The 19,624-nt window shown below is 44.3% G+C and overlaps 2 protein-coding genes across 2 annotated transcripts; both read right to left on the bottom strand.

Moving 5' to 3' along the window:
* Window positions 1-138: 138 nt before the first annotated feature.
* Window positions 139-5,137, bottom strand: LOC140251425 (alcohol dehydrogenase 1-like). The gene is made up of 9 exons (XM_072335182.1): window positions 5,120-5,137; window positions 4,436-4,537; window positions 2,390-2,531; window positions 2,029-2,116; window positions 1,697-1,916; window positions 1,322-1,582; window positions 924-1,059; window positions 289-427; window positions 139-163 (listed from the first exon to the last, which is right to left on the bottom strand). The coding sequence occupies exons 1-9, from the start codon at window positions 5,135-5,137 to the stop codon at window positions 139-141; spliced, it is 1,131 nt and encodes a 376-aa protein (XP_072191283.1).
* Window positions 5,138-10,126: 4,989 nt separating this feature from the next.
* On the bottom strand, window positions 10,127-19,010 carry LOC140251380 (alcohol dehydrogenase 1). Its single transcript, XM_072335087.1, has 9 exons — window positions 18,876-19,010; window positions 16,943-17,044; window positions 16,295-16,433; window positions 14,993-15,080; window positions 14,677-14,899; window positions 13,752-14,012; window positions 13,135-13,270; window positions 11,640-11,778; window positions 10,127-10,312 (listed from the first exon to the last, which is right to left on the bottom strand). The coding sequence occupies exons 1-9, from the start codon at window positions 18,891-18,893 to the stop codon at window positions 10,288-10,290; spliced, it is 1,131 nt and encodes a 376-aa protein (XP_072191188.1). The 5' UTR covers window positions 18,894-19,010; the 3' UTR covers window positions 10,127-10,287.
* Window positions 19,011-19,624: the final 614 nt, after the last annotated feature.

Below are 19,624 nucleotides of genomic sequence, written 5' to 3'. Positions count from 1 at the left end.
GGCGGCAGCAGCACAGCTGACAGGTTCCTTGTGCTTCTGTCTGTACGCTCCATGAAAGGCAATGGGGGAGGGAAGGGCCCGCACAGGGAGGCATCTGCTGGACTGTGTGCTGCATTCGTGCTGCCCTGATCGCATCCTTCAGAAGAGCAGCACAGTGCGGATGCTGGAGAGGGAGGAATGGAAGGCAGGAGTTACAAGTGGTGCTACTGACAGTGTCCGCGAGCTGACAGAGGTGCACCTTCAACAGCCGGCATGCATCACTCCTGCTAGTCAGAATCAGGATCTCACCTTTTGCCTGCACGTAGCAATTCGAATCCCTCATTGATTTTAGCAAATGGCAGCGTGTGTGTGATCAGCAAGTCGGAGTTAAATTTCTTCTCCATGTAGCTGACAACTAATTTGGGGATGGAGTCTCTCATTTTCCAGCCTGGAAATGGGAGAAATTGCATGCAGTGAATAGCTGGGAAAAAGATGTTTCGGTAAAAAGACCCTGGTGGAGTTGTTTGGTGCCTGGGTGTTGCAAGTGGGTCAGCAAGCTGATAAAATATTTGCAGATTTATTATAGTTACATGCTGAATTACATGTACCTTCAAACACAGAATGTTCTATGATTCTACTGTTCTATGATGTGGAATTTCACTGTTCTTTTTCACTTGAGGCTTTAACATCTGCACCCTCCCAAGAAAACTTTCTGGGTTGCTGCCAACCTTGAAATCTTCACAATATTTAAGAGGCAAGTAGATAACAACTACTAGGTAGAGTTCGCTTTGGGATGGAACCGAGTACATTGCTGAACCATGTAATTGCATTCTCAAAGAAAGCATTATTTGTATGTCCTGGAGCATATTTATTCCAGTGACATTTGGGAGTACCCATGAAGGGAGAAAATTAAAATGACTAAAATTGCTTTCTTGGCTTCCTACCTCCAACTAGTGTGCCTTTACAGGTGCGCCCACTTAGTAGAAGGAAAGGATCAATGGGAACTGTTGTACCAGCAGGTGGTTCCCCAATCAGCACACAGATGCCAGTGTTCATATTGCAAGAGGCCAGGGCAGCAATCTGGTGGGACAAGCAAGCACATCAGATGAATTTGTCATAAATGCATTTGTTCCTTGCAGGCTTGGTGCCTCCCTGGTACCTAATAATAGAGGCTGTTTTCTACACCAGCCTTGGTAAGCTCCATTCCTGTTTTGACCCTCCTGGATCATTTCTCCCCAAGCAGAATGGACTGAAGCTCAGTCAGCACGCAAGACACCATGTGCTGTGATGGAATTTGTCTGATGTGATTCTGGAAAGGAGGGTATACTAAAATGTCACATACCAGGGTATCTGCAGTCCCAACAGCCTCAAAGGAGTAGTCCACACCATGTCTGGTCATCTCAGTGAGCACCTGCTGGATCGGCTTCTTGAAGTCTTTAGGGTTGATGCACTCAGTGGCTCCCAGCTCTTTGGCCCTGGCAAACTTGTCCTTGTTGATATCAATGGCAATGATGCGGGACGCTCCAGCTGCCTTGCAGCCCATGACAACGGGAAGGCCAACTCCTCCAAGGCCAAAGACGGCACAGGTAGAGCCGGGTTTTACCTACATGACATGGGGCTGGGTTGGTCTACTGTGTGAGCAGGAAGTCCCTGTTGCTTTTTTGAGGATGTGAAAGTGGATGTGGAGTGCTTAATTTCAACATGTCTGAATACCAACTTTGGCGATGTTGATGGCAGCCCCATATCCTGTAGGAAAACCACAGGCAAACACACAGGCTTTGTCCAGAGGTGCAGCAGCATCTATCTTGGCCAGGGTGTACTCAGGCACAACAGTGTATTCTGCAAAGGTGCTGTTCCAGAGGAAGTGGTGGATCTGTTTCCCGTTGCAAGTGAACCTGCTGGTCTTGTCAGGTAGCAGGTTTTGTGGTTCAGTGAAGCTGTTGGAAGTATGTGTATATGTTGTTCATTACATTAGGTACATGTGTGTGCATATCAGAACTGATGACAGCTGAGCCTGTTTGGGTAAAGGGTTGGTGAAAACAAACTCACTGTGATTTCAGGCAGTAGTTGGAGTCGGGATTCAAGCAGAAGCTGCACTCTCCACACTGAGGATGTGGAACGAGGATGACTTTGTCTCCTGGAACAAAGCAGATCCAGCGTTAGGTGTCTCTAACTCAGCATCGTGTAGGTGTGCCTCAGTTGAGCTTTCTGATGACAGCACCCCAGTGTGAACCGTCTGCTTTCCCTGTTCACAGAAGCTGTTCAGAGCCTGCCTCAAGCACTTCGTGGTATTGATGAGGAAAGTGTGTGTGATAGTGCAGCACAACTGGTGTGCAGGCAGAGGGACTTTCTGATCTCTGGGCAGCCTTACGGACTTTGAGAGCTGTGTCTAGTTTCATGCGTTGGTTACCTGGTTTCACAGAGGTCACTCCTTCTCCAGTGCTCTCCACTATTCCAGCTCCTTCGTGGCCTGGGATGACTGGAAATTCTAGATCAGGAAATGTACCATCAAGAACATGGTCGTCTGTGCGACAGATCCCTGTTGCCACGATCTATTAGTGATGAAAGTGCAGAGAGCATTTGGAACAATGTTGATTGGCTATGAGACCCTCACAGCCTTTACTGTACTAACTGTGAAATGCCACATAACTGCACTTCTGTGATTTAATTGCTCCACCTGGATGCATATAGATCTGTGGGCCCCAATGTTGTTTGCCCCACGGTTCTCAAAGATCTGGCTGATTTCATCATGGGTCCACTCTTAATTATTTTCCCATGTTTGGGAAGACTGGAAATGTTCCTTTCTACGAGAAGGTGGTAAACATCTCAGTTGTCATGAAGAATGAGAAAGGCAATCCTGGTAATTACAGGTCTGTCAGTCTCATTTCTTTGCTTGACAGAATTGTGGTGTGATTATTCTGAGAGATACTGTAAAACATTTGAAATGCAATTGGTCATATCCAATATGGTTTCATATGGGGAATCTCCTTTTATGACAAGGCTAACCCCCCCCAACCCACCCTCCCTCCCAGCTGACCAAGACAAGCCTTCTTGGCTTTCAGCAAATCTTTCAGTGCTCTTTCTTACTTTATTCTTCTGGACCAAATATCCAGTGTGCAGCTAGACTGAAACATAGTTCAGTGGATGAACATCTGGCTGATGGGCTGGGATCACATGGCTACACTAAATGTGGTCATAACTGCCTGGTGATGAGTTTTATCAGGGCTCCATCTTGGGGCCAGTTTCTTTAATGATTTCCTCAGTGATTTTGATATGGAACTTAATGCCATACTAATAATACCATACTAATAAGTTTGCAAGTAATTCTAAATTGGGAGGGGCTGTTGACTGTCTAGAAGGTAGAAACATCTTGAAGAGAGATCTTGATAAAATGGAGAACTGGGCAGTCTCCAACATATGAACTTAACAGGAGCATGTGCTATATTCTGCGGCTGGTGAGGGCAACCCAAGATTTTTGTACAGACTGGGGGATGAGAGCCTACAGAGCTGCTCTGTGAAGAAGGACCTTGGGGTTCTGATTGCTGGCAAGTTGAATCTAAGTCAGCAGTGTGCCCTGGAACAGCCCAACAACACCCTGGGGTGCATCACATCCAGCGCTACCTGCCAGTCAAGGGAAGAGATTGTCTCACTCTGCTCTGCACTGGGCCAGCCTCACCTCTAGCATTGTTTGCAGTTTTGGCACCACAAGATAGGAAGAACATAAAACTAGAATTATTTGAGAGTGCCCAAAAGAGACTTACAAAGATGGTGAAGGCTCTGGAGAGCAGGATGTATGAGTGACTGAAGTCCCTTGGTTATTATAAGTCCCTTGGCACAGAGAAGTGGAGACTGAGGTGTGGACTTATAGTGACCTTACTCCTTCCTCATGAGGGGAGCAAATCAGCAGGTGCTGAGCTCTGCATGATAGTGGCAGGGTCCAAGGGAATGCAGTGGAGCTGCACCAGGAGAGGTGAGACTGTGTGTCAGGAAAAGGTTCTTCACCAGATGTTAGTCAGACATGGAACAGTCACTCCAGGGTAGTGATCACAGCGTGAAGCTGCTGGTGTTCAAAAAGCATTTAGACTGGGTTCTCAGATATAGGACTTGAATTTGGGGTGGTCCTATGTGAAGACAGGAATTGGATTCATTGATTCTGTTGTGAGTCTCTTCTAGCTTTGGATACTCTATGGTTATTTGATTCTAGAAACAGCTTGTGGATCCCTATGACTGATCCAGGAAATTGGGAAGGAGACAAACACACTAACCTAGGGAAAGACTGAGCTTCAGTGCAACCTGATTCCCATTGCCAACATTCAAGCAAAATCCACAGAAAAAAATATCCCACAGCAGAAGGGGGAACAAAAAGAAAGTGAGAAAGAAAACAAACAATAAAACAACAACAGAAAAAAAAATGAAAGAAAAAAAAAAAGAAAAAAAAGAAACAACATGCTTTTACCTTGACACGCACTTCATGTGCCTTTGGAGGTGCAACCTCTATCTCCTCAACAGAGAGTGATTTGCCTGCTGCCCAGGCAACTGCAGCTTTGCAGCGGATAACCTGGAAGAATGGAAGTGGTGAGGCTGTGTGAGAAGATGCGCCTCTGAGAAAGAGAAACTGATTACAAAGTAAACTGATGGTTTGTCGACCTCTGTCAATAGCTCCATTGCAAGGAAGTACTAAACGCTAACTCTGCCCTGGCCTGTGCCCTTCCAACGACCAGTTCAGCATCCTGTACATTTAATGGGATCCTGCAGTCTCCCTCTTGCAAGCTGTCCTCTAGGAGAGGAGAGGACAGAGGCACTTCAGGAAGGATACTGAGTTGCACAGCGCAATCCTGGAGAAGGAGTGTGGAGCAGAGGAGCATCTGGCATTCTGGTAGCATTCATAGCAAAACAGCTACTCAGTTTCCAGTGGGAGAAAGCTGTGAGAAGCCCCCCCATGCTGGGTAAACTACTGCCTCGCACAGATACTGATGTTCTGCAGGTATATGAGAGCAGAGGCTTGTGTAACTCAAGGAGGTTTGAGTGAGAGAGGGAAGTCAGAGAAAGGATGGTCTGCAGCCCAGGTGTGCTGGCTGAGCCATTCCCAGGGAATCTCAGTGAGTGGGGGGAAGGAGAAAAGGCAACAAGGTACCCTTACTTTTCCAGAAGTGGCCATGTGGTCTGAGAGGAGCTGTGTCCAGCAGTGGCAGAGGATGGAGGCTTGGTGCCGTCTGTCCGTCCAGACCCGTGTCTTGCGTGGAACCCCTGAGTGCAGCTGTGCACCGCTGGCTGCAGGTGGAGGCAAGGCAGGGGCATGCTGGGAGTCCTGGAGGAGGGCCAGAGGAAGCTCAGAGGAGAGTGGGAGAGGTGGTTCTCCTGCATACAGGGCTGGGTGCTGTGAGTTCAGTGAGGGCGGAGGATGTGGGTAGCAGCAGTGAGGTACCGCTGGTTGGCAGCTGTGCTCTGTGGGGAATTAGAAGTCCTCCAGGAAGGCTTTTGTTGTGGCTCTGCCTTTTGGGGAGACTTCCATGCCCTCTGAAAGGCACATCAGAGCTCAGAGAGAGTTTTTTATTCATTTGCTGGTGAAAGAGCTGGAGGGAGGAGACTCACATCACCGGTCGTGATTCCTTAGACACCACTTGTTATCAAGCGGAGACCTTTGTTCTGGCTGCAATTTGCCCCCAGTATTTGTGAAAAGATTAATAATTACAAAACAAAAAAGATAACTGTAAAACATGATACAGTGAAGTCAGCAGTGAGAGCTTGTGCTTGCCATTGTCAAAGAGGCCCAAAACCCAACTTGCAAGTCATGTGAGCCCTCTCAAGCTTCCCCAGCACAGAGACGCCTTGCTAATGTGCCTTTCAACTGGCTGAGCTGTCCCCTGGGGCTCGGTGGCCCTGTTGTGTGACTGTGGTTTCAGCCCTGTGGAAATACAGCTGGGCAGCCTGTTCTCCAGCCCTGCTGGTTGAACCCAACATCTGTGCTGTGAAGATCAAGTTCTGCCGTGCTGCTGTCAGGTGCACTTGGTGTTCTCGAACCTGTGGGTTCTTAGGACAGCGGAAGTGGACTTTGCATGCTCTTGAACAGGACTAAATTGAAGAATTTTGTTGTACTTTATTCCCTTGCTCGGTGTTACTGAATGGGTGGAGGTAGGAACTGGGCATGGCTGAACAAGGAACTGCTGCTCAGGCTGAGGGAAAAAAAGGAAATGTATAAGTAGTGGAAACAGGGATTGTCACCTGTAAAGAATGCAGGGATCCCCTTTGAATGTGCAGAGATGGGATCAGGAATGCCAAGGCACAGACAGAACTGAGCTTGATGAAGAATGTAAAAAATAACATGAAGGGGTTCTTACAGATACAGTGTTCAGAATAGGCAAAGGAAAGTGTACTGCCTCTGGTGAATGAGATGGGAGGTCTGGGTTTCAACAGTCCTATAGAAAGCTGAGGTACTCAAGTTCTTAGCCACAATGTTCATTGATAGTCAGGCTTCCTATGTCTCTCTTGTGTACCTGAACCTCTAGGAAGTCAGGGGTGCAAAATCCCTTCCACTGAAAGAGCAGAGCAAGTCAGATACTGCCTCATGAGGCTGAATTTGTACTAATCTACAGGGCCAGATGGCATGCATAGCAGGGTCCTAATGAAATGAGTTGATGTGGCCACCATGCCCATCTCCATCATATTTGAAAAGTCATGGCTGACTGGAAGAAGGAAAACATTACTCCCATCTCTAAGAAAGGAAGAAAGGGGGACTATGGACTGGAGAGTGTTGTGTCTGTGCCTGGGAAGATTACAGAAGGGATCCTCCTGGAAGCTAGGTTGAGGCGCATGAGAGACACGGAGGTGATGAGACTGTCAGCACAGCTTTTTATCTTCATCGGTGACATCAGCTGTGTCGAGTGCACCCTCAGCAAGCTTACTGATGACAACAAACTGTGGGGTCAACACACCAGAAGGATGAGATGCCATTCAGATGGGGGTGCTGGTGGATGGGAAGCTGGACATGAACCAGCAGTGTGCCTTCACAGCCCAGAAAGCCAACCATGTGGCCAGCAGGTCAATGGAGGTGATCCTGCCCCTCTACTCTGTGCTAGTGAGGCCTCACTTGGAGTACTGCATCCAGATGTGGAGTCCTCAGTACAGGAGAGTGATAGACCTGTTGGAGTGCATCCAGAGGAGGGCCACAAAAATGATCCAAGGAATGGAACACCTCTCCTATGAGGACAGACTGAGAGAGCTGGGGCTGTTGATCCCGGAGAAGAGAAGGCTGCAAAGTGACCTGATAGCGGCCTGTTAGTATCCAAAGGAGAGTTACAGGAAAGAAGAGGACAGACTTTTTAGCAGAGTCTGTGGCAATAGAAAAAGGGGAAATGGCTTTAAGCTCAGTGAGGGTAGATTTAGGTTAGTTGTAAGGAAAAAATATTTTACGGTTAGGAGGGTGAGGCACTGAAACAGATTACCTGGCAATTTGGCTGATGCCCTGTCCCTGGAGATTTTCAAGGCAAGGCTGAATCAGGCCCTGGGCAACCCGATCTAGTAGTGGTGTCCCTGATCATTGCAAGGGAGTTGGACTAGATGGCCATCAGAAGTCCCTTCCAATTCTAAGGATTCTATGATTCATCATGTCTGACCAACCTGGTGGCCTTCTGTGATTGAGTGATTGCAGTGGTTGACAAAGGAAAGGCAATTGATGTAATTTACATGGACTTCTGCAAGGCCTTTGATATGGTACCATACCACATCCTCATTTCTAAATTGGAGAGATACAGATTTGGAGGCTGGACTATTTGGTGAAAAACAAATTGGTTGGATGGTCACAGCCAGAGGGTTGTGGTCAGCAGCTCTATGTCCAGATGGAGGTTGGGATTGGTGCACTTCAACATCAGTGACCTAGACTGTAAGATAAGTGCACCTTCAGCAAACTGCCTGATGAGACTGAGTGGTGCAGTTGTTACAACAGGAAGAAGAGACATCATCCAGAGGGACCTGGACAGACTTGAGAAGAGGGCCCATGAGAACCTAATGAAATGAAGTGCAACAAAGTCAAGTGCAAGGTGTTGAAGTGGGGTCAGGGTAATCCCAGATATGTGTACAGACTGGGAGAAATGCCCACTGAGAGTAGCCCTGTGGAGAAGGAGAAGGTCCTGGTGGATGAAAAGCTGGACATGAGCCAGCAGTGTGCACTTGCAGCCCAGAAGGACAACAGTACCTTGGCCTGCATCAAAAGAGGTATGGCTGGCAGGGCAATGGAGGTGACTGTCTCCCTCAACTCAGCCCTTGTGAGGTCCCATCTGGAGTACTGTGTCTAGGTCAGGGGTTCCCAGTAAAGGAGGGGTGCAGAACTGCTGGATCTCAGATAAAGAAAGGGGGAGGGAGCTGGACTTGTTTAGCTTGGAGAAGAGAAGACTCTGAGGAGACCTCACTGCAGTTTTCTAGTAGATGAAGGGTGCTTATAAGCAGCAGGGAGACTGACTTTTTACACAATCTGACAGTGATAGGACAAAGGGAAAATAGCTTGAAACTAAAGGATGGGAGATTTAAGATGGATTTTAGATGTAAGTTCCTTACTTAGAGGCACTGGAACAGGCTGCCCAGAGAAGCTGTGGATATGCCATTACTGAAGGTGTTCAAGCCAAGGGCAGATGGGGTCCTGGTCTGGTGGGTGGCAACCTTGACCACAGCAGGGGTTTGGTGGGTGGCAACCTTGACCACAGCAGGGGTTTGGAGCTTGATGATCTTTAAGGTCTTCTACAACCCAAGCATGATCTCTAGCTTCCGCGGTACAGAATGGCAATGCTAATGGGCCTGACAGCTGGTCAAACTGTCTCCTGAGGCATGGTGGCCCTGTGCTGTGACAGTGGCTTCTGCTTTGTGGCAATACAGCTGAACAGCCCATTTCCCAGCCCTACCAGTTCAGCCAAACATCGGTGTACTTATGGTCAATTAATTACTTTCTATTCCCACTAGCTAGGTTTAATCAAACTGTTGTTTTTTTTTCCTTCTGTTGAGTTCATGATTAAGATTCATCTTAGCTGATACAGAAAAGTTTTGCCTCCACAGAAAATGTTTTTTTAGAAGCTACTGAGAACTGAGACAATATTCGACTCTTGTTTCTACTGAGTTATTACAGATGGGGGGATCAATTAAGTAGAACTGAAACCCTTCCCCTCTCTTTTGAACGAACATGTCAGTGATCCCGTTCATGCTGTGGTTCTCACACACTATCTGCCCTGCTGTTCAAGCCCAACATCTGTGTGCTGATGATCAAGTTCTGCCATGCTGCTGTTGGGTGTCTGAGCCCTTGGCATTTCCAAACCTGTTGGCACTTAGGACAGCAGAAATGGACACTGAATGTGCTTTAGACTGCTTTTATGGTCCACAAAACTCTTTGGACCTGACCGCACAGCTAATGCCACAGAAAGAAATCCTTGATGTTTTAATTGCTGCACAAGCTGAGCTTATTGAAGCATATATGTTTGAGCAGCTCCTTCTGACAGGTCTAATCTCTCAGTAAACCTGTCTTCAAATCATTAACCCTGCAGGGCTGCTCAACAACTTGTTCTGCTGACACACACGCGTAAGTTGTTGTTTTCTCTGTCCCCTTATTTCAATCTCCTTTACCCAGCTATTGAGCAAGCCTTTTTGTACTTAGGACTACTGGAAATGCCTATCATCTCTTTAAAAAGATAAGTCGATATTGACCATTTTTTTACAAGATCTCTGTCCACAGATCCCGTCCCAGCTTTGAGGTTGCTGAAAGCAGCCAGATTCTGTATTTGTTTTGGCAGCCACTGGGTTGCATTGCAATGGTGCAGAGGTGCCCTAGGGGAGATGTTGAGATAGATAGTAGCTAATTTTTTCTCTTCACTGTTTGGAACAGGTTTTGTAGTGCAGTGGTTGGACAGAAATAGCTTTTGTTCCTGTTTCCAGATTACAAATGCAGAAAAAGCCATAAGATTCTTAGTTTTATCTTTTGCAGACTGTCACCTGTCACTTGTTTCTTCCCAATTGCTCAGTATTCACAATCAAAGGTCAGAAACCAAGCCAAACCTTTCATAACACCTGATCCAGCAGCACAGATTGTAATATCAATTCTGGATATTAAGAGAAATACGCATTACGATGCAGAAACTTGAAAGCAGGAATAAAGAACAAAAGATGGGAGGAAAGATTATTATTTCCATTCTAAGTGCTTTGCTTGAAGTCTTGATGCTGAGTTTGATCCTTTTAAGTGAAGGCAGTGGTGACACTTTCAGAAATGTCTGATTTGTATCAGTTGTACTGGAGCACAATGAAGTTTGCACTGCTGCTAAGCCATCGAGAAAATTACAATACAAGGACGCTGCGAATACTGCAATATAAAATGACAAATTAGTGATTATACAAAGGGCTGTTTTCTCTGAAAATCAGTCTATCACTGACACCCAGAGTAGTCTACCCCTCCCCATCCCTAGCTGTACTAAAATGATGAAGAAGATACTGTGTGGAATCCTTAGGTACATCCCTCCCGTTCCCAATGGCTCTAGAGGTAGCTTCTGGATGGTGAAGCTTACTGTGGGCTGGTATGTCCCCTCGGAGGAAATGGGCCTATCCTCACTGTGAGCTCTGATTCAGTCCTGTTTATTTCATTGCCTTGATTGTTATGTGCTCACATTCTGCTTCTATTCAGGTACATTGCTGAGCAAAGTCCAGCAAGCTAAATACACTCAGTATCGAATGAGGAAAAAGAAGGGAGAACAGGGTAGTGAGACCATCAGCACTAGAATGGAAAGCATCTTCTTTCCCTTAGAAGGCATTCAAAACAAGCTGTCAGTGTAGAGACACCTGCCACAATGAATCTAAAAAAAACCTACCACCATGGTATTAACATTCCCATTCACTTTTTGAGGCTATTTGTTTCTCTTTTTGCTGATTATAAATGGCATGCAAGACAATAATTAGCTCTACTCTGACTCCTTTCTCAAGCAGGTTATGTTGATTTCAGGCATAGATAATGAATGAAGGGGCCTGGAAAATGCTAGCAACTGGCAGTAAAAAGTAAGTATGAATGCAGTTATTCAGACTGCAAGTAACATCTAGAACCTTCAAGAAGGGTAGCCTGAACACATATTAAAATATATAGATGTACTTCCCTCTTATGCCAGTGAGAATGTTCAGTTTTTCTGTGGTGAATCTCATCAAACATCTCTAGCAAACAATATTCCTGATTCCAGTATCCCATAAAAGCACCATCTGAGCTGGACTCTCTAAATATTTGAAAAAATATGCATAACGGCCAAATTGTAAACCAGCAAGAGCTAGTTAGAATTAACTTCCCATGCTTTCTGCAGGTTGATGGTTTCAGTTTCCTTGTGTGCTTGTTTCCAATGGGTGCTGACTTGCTGTTCCGTGTGAGCTTTTCTCCCTCTGCCACAGAGACTCTTTGCTTCAACTGGACAGGAAGAAGAATCTAAAAATCCCTCTGGAAAGAACTAAAGCACCCAATACATTCCAAAATCTAAAACTCTGCTACCGTTTGTTACTACAGCAGCCGCTCGTGGACACTTACTATTCTGGCCAAGAGTAATGGGCACTGTGGATTGCTTTCACTGTTCTCTGTCACAGAGCAAGTCATGCTCTGTCTCACTGTGCAGTTCTTAAAGTTGTTTATAAACAGCTTCTACAATTAAGTAGTTTACCTCTTCCCTGTCCTCAGCAGATCGAATCCCTCATTGATTTTAGTGAAAGGAAGGGTGTGGGTTATTAATGGATCCAAAACAAACTTTTTCTTCATGTAATCAGCAACCAGTTTGGGCACTGCATCTTTACTCTTCCAGCCTGAAAGAAAACCACAGACAATGGATAATGAACCATTAAATGCTAGTCAAAATAGATAAAACTTATAGGGGTTTAAATTCTTAGATATACTTTCTACAGCAGAATAGCATGATGAAACACTGCAGTATAACTTTACCTTTGTAATTTAGAGTGCCAAGAGGAAGTACTGTACTAAGTGCCATTAGTCTACAGTGGAGTGGAGTCTGTATGACAAATCAAGCAAGTACTGTACTGGTACAAGTCTAAGTTTCTGACATTTGAATCTTAAAAGAATCAAAAGCTCCCCCCTTCCTCCCCAATACTGTTTCATCCTGTTTATTGATGCTTCATTCCCTAAATCACGCCCAAAAAAACTACAGTGCTGACATTTCTGTGGGTGACTGGAAACTTCATAGAAGCAAAATAGGGGTTGTCTGTTTGTTTCTTGGCTTTATCTAGCACTGCTTCTATCTCTAATAATAGGATCTTCTCCCAGAATAACCTAATTTGTCATTTGCTCTTTTAGTCAGGTGTCTATTGAATGTGCCAGAGGAACTGGTTGCAAAAGGGAAAACCTGCTGCTGGAAATAAACTTCCTCTGTTCTTTAGTTCTTTCGGTTTTGTGTTCAGTGAGTTAGGCCTTGCTGAGTGTGGGAATCCTCTGGAAAAACTCAGAAAAGAGAGCAACTGCAAGTGATGGTGGTTTAATGGGGCTTAGCCTGGCAAGCAGGTTGGTCTGAACTGAATGTCCTTTACAGTTCCCAATTCTCTGTGTTCGCTTGCTCTCTTCCTTTTTTCTCTCTTCACCTTTTCTACTCTTTTACTCTCCTTATCTTTTTCTTGCCCCATTTTTCTTAATAACTCCCTCTTCTGCTCTTTCCTGTCTTTCATTTTCTTTTTTTCCCCCACTTTCTTTTCTCTCCTTTTTCTCCTTCCTTTCTTCATTCTTCCCATCTTTCTTTTCTTCCTTTTATGCTCCTTTTCTCCCTCTGTCCTTTACCCACATCTTTCTCCTTCTCACTCCTTTTTCTTATCCATTTTATCTACCCCTCCTTCTGCACGCACCGGTCCATCTATGATTTCCATCCTTCTGGCCCCCTCACCTGTTTGTTTGTTTGTTTGTTTTTCCTTCACTCTCCTGTTTGTTCTTTCTTTTTTATTGTTGACATTTTTGTGCCTCTCCTTCCCCTCTCCCTCTCTGTTTTTCTCTTTCCTCCACTCTTCAGTAACCATACGTTCATGAATTCTCTTTGTGCTGCTTTGTTAGTAAATTAGTTATCAATAGTAGTAGTCCAGCTATCAATAATAACTCCCTTTGGTTCAAGTTAATAGACAAGTTTCACAAGCTGGCCAAATCACATGTTTCCAAGTCCTCACCTCCAAAGACAGACCCTTTCCAGGTGCGACCACTGAAGATAAGCATGGGATCAAAACTAATCTTTTGTGCTGCAGGGGGCACTCCCACAATCACACTGACTCCGTAGTTGTAGTGGCAAGAGGCCAAGGCTTCAGTCTGCATTTAAAACACAGAGGGACATGCCAGTGTCATACAATTCTTCCTTTGGGGCACAAAAATTTGATTCCTTCTCTCAGGGATCAGCTTTCATTTCCAAATCAATCAGTTTCTGCAGCTAATACCATTGTATCTGCTCTTATGTTTTAGTTTGTTCTATTTTCTACTTTTGTCTTATTAATGATAAGACACTGCCGGATAAACAATAGTGAGTTTAGTGACTTACGTGAAATCAAGTCACCCTGCATTTATTCCTTTTCTACTAGAATTTCGAGGTACTACATTTAAGTTCCTTTTCCTAAGTTTTAGGGTATGCTTCTGTCCCTGCATCTCAGTGGCCAATAGACAAGCTTCACAGGTTTCAAGTTAGCTTAACACTTTGCCAGTGGTTCTCAGCTCCTCACTATTGGTGCTCAGTGATTTAGAGAAGAGACAGCTAATGACTTAATGCCTCTTTTGACCACATCTTTTGTTTGCATACCATAGTTTCAGTACGGCCAATGACCTCAAAGGAGTAGTCCACACCCTGGCCAGTCATTTCAGTCAGCACTTCATGAATGGGCTTCTTGAAGTCTTTAGGGTTGATGCACTCGGTGGCTCCCAGCTCCTTGGCCTTGGCAAACTTGTCCTTGTTGATATCGATGGCAATGATGCGGGATGCTCCAGCTGCCTTGCAGCCCATGACAACAGAGAGACCGACTCCTCCAAGGCCAAAGACAGCACAGGTGGAGCCAGGTTCTACCTACATAAACACGACATCCTATTACAGTCCACATAAAGTATGTTGCATTTTCTTACTATGTTTTCACCTAATCTACTTCTTGTAACTTAGAGATCACCTGTTGAGAAGAAACTTGCTTACGCATGTAAACTAGCGCAATAACCAGATACACTGTTATTATCCTATATGTTGCGAAGATAAATTATCCCTAGAATACATTTTAAAGACTAGATTTTCATTACAGTATTCAGCTTCAAGTTAATGGATCATTTTTATCCTGCTCAGTGGCATTAAGATCTGTAGTGTCACTCCACTGGAAATAGTGACAGCTGTAAAAAGTCTCATTCATGTACGGCTACAAATTCGTCGAATTTACCTTGTAAAGTTGCAGAGTATAGGAAGCCTAAAGCTACAGTAAAATATATTGGCTCTGTCATAACATTTTGGGGGGACTGATGAAGCTAGAGGTCTGAAAGAAAACTTAGCAGATCGCAATAAGGTTTTTTATTGGATTTTCTATTAAAGACTTCTAAATACCTTAGAGGAACTAAGGAAGGCAAAGAACTAATATCTTCTTTCCACCCTGAACACAGCAAAAAGAGCATACAGCTGCTGGCTGCCATGCTGGCACCCTGCTCACAGGCCACACAATCCTGAACAGGGCAGAAACACCTATGGTGCTTACCTTGGCAGTCTGCAGAACAGCCCCATAACCAGTTGAGAATCCACAGCCAATCAGACAAACTTTTTCCAGAGGAGCAGCGGAATCTATTTTGGCTGCAGCAGTTTCGTGCACTACCGTGTATTCAGTGAACGTACTTGTACCAATAAAGTGATGAATTGCTTTCCCTTTACAGGTAAACCTAGTGGTACCATCAGCCATTAATCCAGTAGGTGAAGAAGAAAGACTGTTTGAAAGATAACCAGACGTAATGGCAAATTAGATCTGTCATATGTGGTCAGTTTTGAAACAAGGGCTACAAGTAACCTAGGAAACTCACTCATTTTTAATGCACAAATTGCCCTTGGTGCTTAAGCAAGATCTGCACTCCCCACACTGTGGAACAAAGAGTGGAATAACTGCATCTCCTAGAAAGAAAACAGTAATGATTAAGCAAACAGGCACACAAGAAGCATTCAGGTAAAAAAACAAAACAAGTACTTTTAATTCCTAAAGAAAGGGTATTAGGAGTGCAGTGCTGGACTTATTTCCTTCCACTGCCTCTCTCTGACATAGCAGACATCATTAATGCATGTCTGACAACCGCTTTCAACATACAAAATCCCTGGTGTCTTTCACAGCAGTGAGACTGAGCTATGCGTTAACTCTTCAAAGTTACTGCCATTCACAAAGTATTCATTCAGCAGCTTTTTGCATCTGCTACTTAACTAATATGCAGGTGAGGAAACTGAGATAAAAACTGACACGTTCTAGGACAGGAGGTTGGCGTGTTAAGATAACAGAACTGTAAACTGTTGGTACAAATGGGAAATAAGCATTCATTTGCTGGCCCTCTTGAGTCTCCTTCTTATTTAAAGTATTTATCAGAGAAGCAGCGATGCACGCAAGGTAAGGCATCTCAGATTCTTTAGTACAATGATGCCAGTTAACAAAGTAACCCCTGTTCTCTGTGCAACCATTTATTTCTTTTACCATTTCCCACAGCAATGAAGTACGATAAATTCCTAAACTGATAACCTCTGCTGCAGATCTATTTGTGATTTGGCAGTTCTGAAATGTGGCCAATACTCCACGTGTTCAAAGCCGGTTTCTGATTTCCACTGAAAAGTGGAAAGTGACCTTCAGAGCACAACATGCACAACATGCAGGCTTAGGAATCATTCTGCTAAAACAACTTTGCAGGTCTTGGCGTTTTGTTTTGTTTTGTTTTTTCTCCTCAGAACTCAGAGGCAGGTGGGGGTGGTGTGTGGATACATGAGCCCATGCTGCTGTTCCAGCTCACCTGGAAGCACACAGTATCTGGCATTACACAACAGAGTGATGCATCAAGTTCTGGAGCCAAAACTTATTAGCAAAAGCAGCTAGGGCTGTAATTGAAATTTAAAATATGTATTTTTCTTAAAACAGAGATCTCCAATACAACTTATTATATATACTGACCTGCTTTGGACAGACTTCATACTTGTGACCAGTGAAAACAAAGACACTTGAAGTACAGAGGTGTTAAAAGAGAATTACAAAGGTAGCCCTCTGCAATACAAGTGTTCACACGCAATAAGCTTCAACTTAAACAGAAGTCTGAAAACTGAGCACAGATTTTGTGTGCAGTGCTGTTTCTTACCTGGCTTTAACGAAGTTACTTTCTCCCCAACACTTTCTACGACACCAGCTGCCTCGTGCCCAAGGATTATTGGAAAAGGCATAGCCAGTGCACCAGTCACCACGTGGTCATCAGAGCGACAGATCCCCGTGGCTACAATCTGATTTAGAAGAAAGGTGGAAATGTTTCAGCATTTCACTATGTCATGCCATATACGTAAGTTATGTCATGTATTCAGAGCATTCCCTTGCTTCTCTCCAAAATTACATATGCACATAATAAAACTAAGGGGAAAAACACTTAATTGCTCAACTCCTGATCCTCACTGTTTGCATGTCTCTAATGTACAAAGCAAGACTCCTCTGTGAATGCTTGCTGTGCATCCCTGTATTGGGAGTCCCGCTGATTGCTGGGCAGAACAGTGCTATTTTCTAGCATGCATCCAAAGCAAGGCAGAAAGTAGTTCAAAACAAACAAGAAAACCTGACTGACAAAAAAGACACATGATTAGATGTAGGGCTTGCAGCATGTTGCACAGGAGCTCACTGAAAAGTAACCATTTACCTACTGAATATTTTCCAAGACCACATCCTACGAAGCTACAGAGATAACTGGCTAAGCAACATTAAATGCAACTCATAACACTTCTTTTTAAAACTTTTTAGATACCTTAATACGAACTTCATGTGCTTTTGGTGGGGCAACTTCTACTTCCTCAAGAGAAAATGGTTTATTCGCCTCCCACAATACCGCTGCCTTGCATTTAATAACCTGCAAGAAGAGCAAGGGAAAAGGGAGCGACTGTTGTAATGAGAAGGTCACCACAATAAGACAGATTCTTAACGTTTGTACTGGCAGAATTCCTGCTCGCATCTGGGGAACAGGGAAAACTAGGAAAAAAATAAACAACCAACACCAAAGTCAGTGTCCATAAGTCAGGGGTTTGTTTTGCAACCAGGATCATGAACGACTTTGTTCATGTCTCTGTCCCTGTTATTTGCTCCTGTTCCTTTGCGGTGCAGTCTTCTTATCACAGAACTTCACACAGCTACAGATTGTAGAATAAGATTTTTCCACATCTCCCTTAAGGGGAGCAGTCACTCCATTAAGTAAGATGTATTAACTGCAAGTGCTCAGGTGATATTATCTCACGAGTAAAACAGAAGAGAGTTGAGTCTATGACACCAGAAGTTCAGCATGTGCCCAAGTATCCTTTGTGACCTGGGACCCTGCCATGCAGTGTGACACTGCTGTGCTGTACGCTTCTGGGAAAGAACAATAAGAAGCTTTGATATGAAAAGGCTGCTAAGTAAAAATAGGCGTGTCCAGCAACAAAACGTCTACCGGTAATGAAGAAAGCAAGTACTAGGAAATAACCAACCTGCAATGTAGAATAGTGCACTTGCAGTAGCCAGATGTAAAGTGGGAAAGAGCAAAAGCTTTCAAAAAGAGACCTGAGAAGTCTGCACTAAATCTAATGCTTCCAGTAAATAAATAAATAAATAAATTACAAGTGAAGCAAGATTGCGTTTTAAAGGGCAAGAAGAGTTTCAAGAAAACCTCCCTGAAAAGAGAAAAAGAACTTTATTGCGCATTGCTCGCTAATGATTTCACAATTTGCAAACACAAAGCATGTGCAATGTTTGTAAGGGCAAAGATAGCCAATAACGGCAGATCGCTAAGAGCAAATGAATCTCTCATACAACTAGATGTCGGTTAACTAGGCTGTGTTCTAGGGCTGACTCTCCGTGAGCTTTTGTCAGCTGTAACAGGATCCCCCAGACGAGCCAACAGCACTCTTGCTCTATTATGGCAAGCACTAACTGCAGTCACAGCATATATTTTCTGCTCATGTTTTCTACCAACTTTACAAGTTGTGGCAGCAGAGGAAAAGCAAGCTGTAGAAACACACCCTTATACAGAGGAGGAAGATCATGCTGCATGGTCACATAAACTGCAAGGTAACTTGCATACTGCCTCAGAGATAAATACACTGAAAACAAAGTGTGGTCGCTCCACCACAACACCTTATCATGCTCAGGCAAAGGCTGAACAAAGAACTGAACTGGGTGAATTTACCTTTGTTTGATGCTTGTAACATATGCACAGTTACACCCTAAAACTTAACACAGTTACACCCTAAAACTTAACACAATGTTTTCTAAAGAAGACAAAGCGTTAATAAACTTACATGAAATGGAAAAAAAAGCTAGAAATAGTTGGAACCAGCCTGAGATTTCAGAAGGGAAAGTGGTGCAGCTGATAAATACATTAATTTGTCCAAATACTTACTACATTATATTTTATATTAACACAGTCAATGGGAGCTTGAAATTAATATTATTCTTACTCTAGCGTTATTATGTTGTCTCACTATTTAAATAAATAAATAGAAATTATTGCCTTGAAGAGCCTAGCAGCCATTTCCTAGGAGAGTACAGTGGTCTGCAAGGAAAGGCAGCTCTACTGCACCAGCTTTCTCCTGAACTGTCATTTATACGACCCTGTTGGTATTTATGGTGTCCCTGCAAAGAAACTGCATTTAAAATGCATCACTCAGCTGCAGCAAAGAAACTTTTTCTACAAACAAAATCCCGCTTACTTTTCCCGCCGTGCTCATGTTGACCGGCTCGTCTGTTTTGTTGCTCCCACAGGTTTCTTGAGCTGAGTCAAGCTGCTGAATCCACAGTCCTGCCCAATGCCCGAGAAGCTGGTCTTACAAAATGCCTCTGCAAGCACGTAGCTCCAACATTTAGCCAAGCTGCTGAGCTCAGAGTCCCACCCCTTACACAGCTAAAGCACCAGCAAGAAAATGAGCCACCCATCCACTGAAATCTTTACAGTTTTTCCAGGCCCTTTGTTGTGCTCATCCCACCCTTCTCACAGCCCATTGAGGCTGGTCTCAGTGTCATGGGAAGAAGGTACAAGCCCTGTCTGGAAGCTCTCCCCTCTTTCCCTCTGGGAGGCTGCCTTCCAGACCTACTGCTCTCAGGGGCACTGTGAAAGCAAGGAGAAGGGGCGAGTGGCTCCTGAACGGAGGGTCATGGGAACATAAAGCCTTTGCTGAATTATATTGCTAAGAGCTCAGCTGATGTATCAAAACACATTTGCAAGCTGCTTAAGAAACATGCACTGTCAATCTGTGGCTCTATCTGCTCCTCAGATTCCTTAAGTTTTACCATCTGGCTACTTATTGATCTGTTGGAATGGCTTTCAGTGATCAGTGACCAAAGACTACGTGCTTTGTCATGCTGACTGGAAAACAAAAGGACACGTGTTTCTTGACATGTGCAACAGCCTGCTGATTTAGCAAGTGATTGCCTGACCCATTGAATCCAACTATACCAGCAA

The sequence above is a fragment of the Excalfactoria chinensis genome, chromosome 4 (assembly GCF_039878825.1).
Source record: "Excalfactoria chinensis isolate bCotChi1 chromosome 4, bCotChi1.hap2, whole genome shotgun sequence".
Classification (NCBI taxonomy): Eukaryota; Metazoa; Chordata; class Aves; order Galliformes; family Phasianidae; genus Excalfactoria; species Excalfactoria chinensis.
The sequence above is the reverse complement of the archived record's forward strand: the minus strand, read 5'-3'. Positions and strand labels throughout refer to the sequence as shown.

Bases quoted from the DNA above. Each gene is read 5' to 3' on its own strand.
- LOC140251425 (XM_072335182.1), bottom strand. The intron at 1,060-1,321 runs GTATGTGACATT...TTGTCCCACCAG, and splicing joins TTGGGACTGCAGATACCCTG to ATTGCTGCCCTGGCCTCTTG. The intron at 164-288 runs GTGAGATCCTGA...CTCCCTCTCCAG, and splicing joins TTGCTACGTGCAGGCAAAAG to CATCCGCACTGTGCTGCTCT.
- LOC140251380 (XM_072335087.1), bottom strand. The intron at 16,434-16,942 runs GTATCTAAAAAG...CTTCTAAATCAG, and splicing joins CACATGAAGTTCGTATTAAG to ATTGTAGCCACGGGGATCTG. The intron at 14,900-14,992 runs GTGAGTTTCCTA...TCTTTCAAACAG, and splicing joins AATTTGTGCATTAAAAATGA to TCTTTCTTCTTCACCTACTG.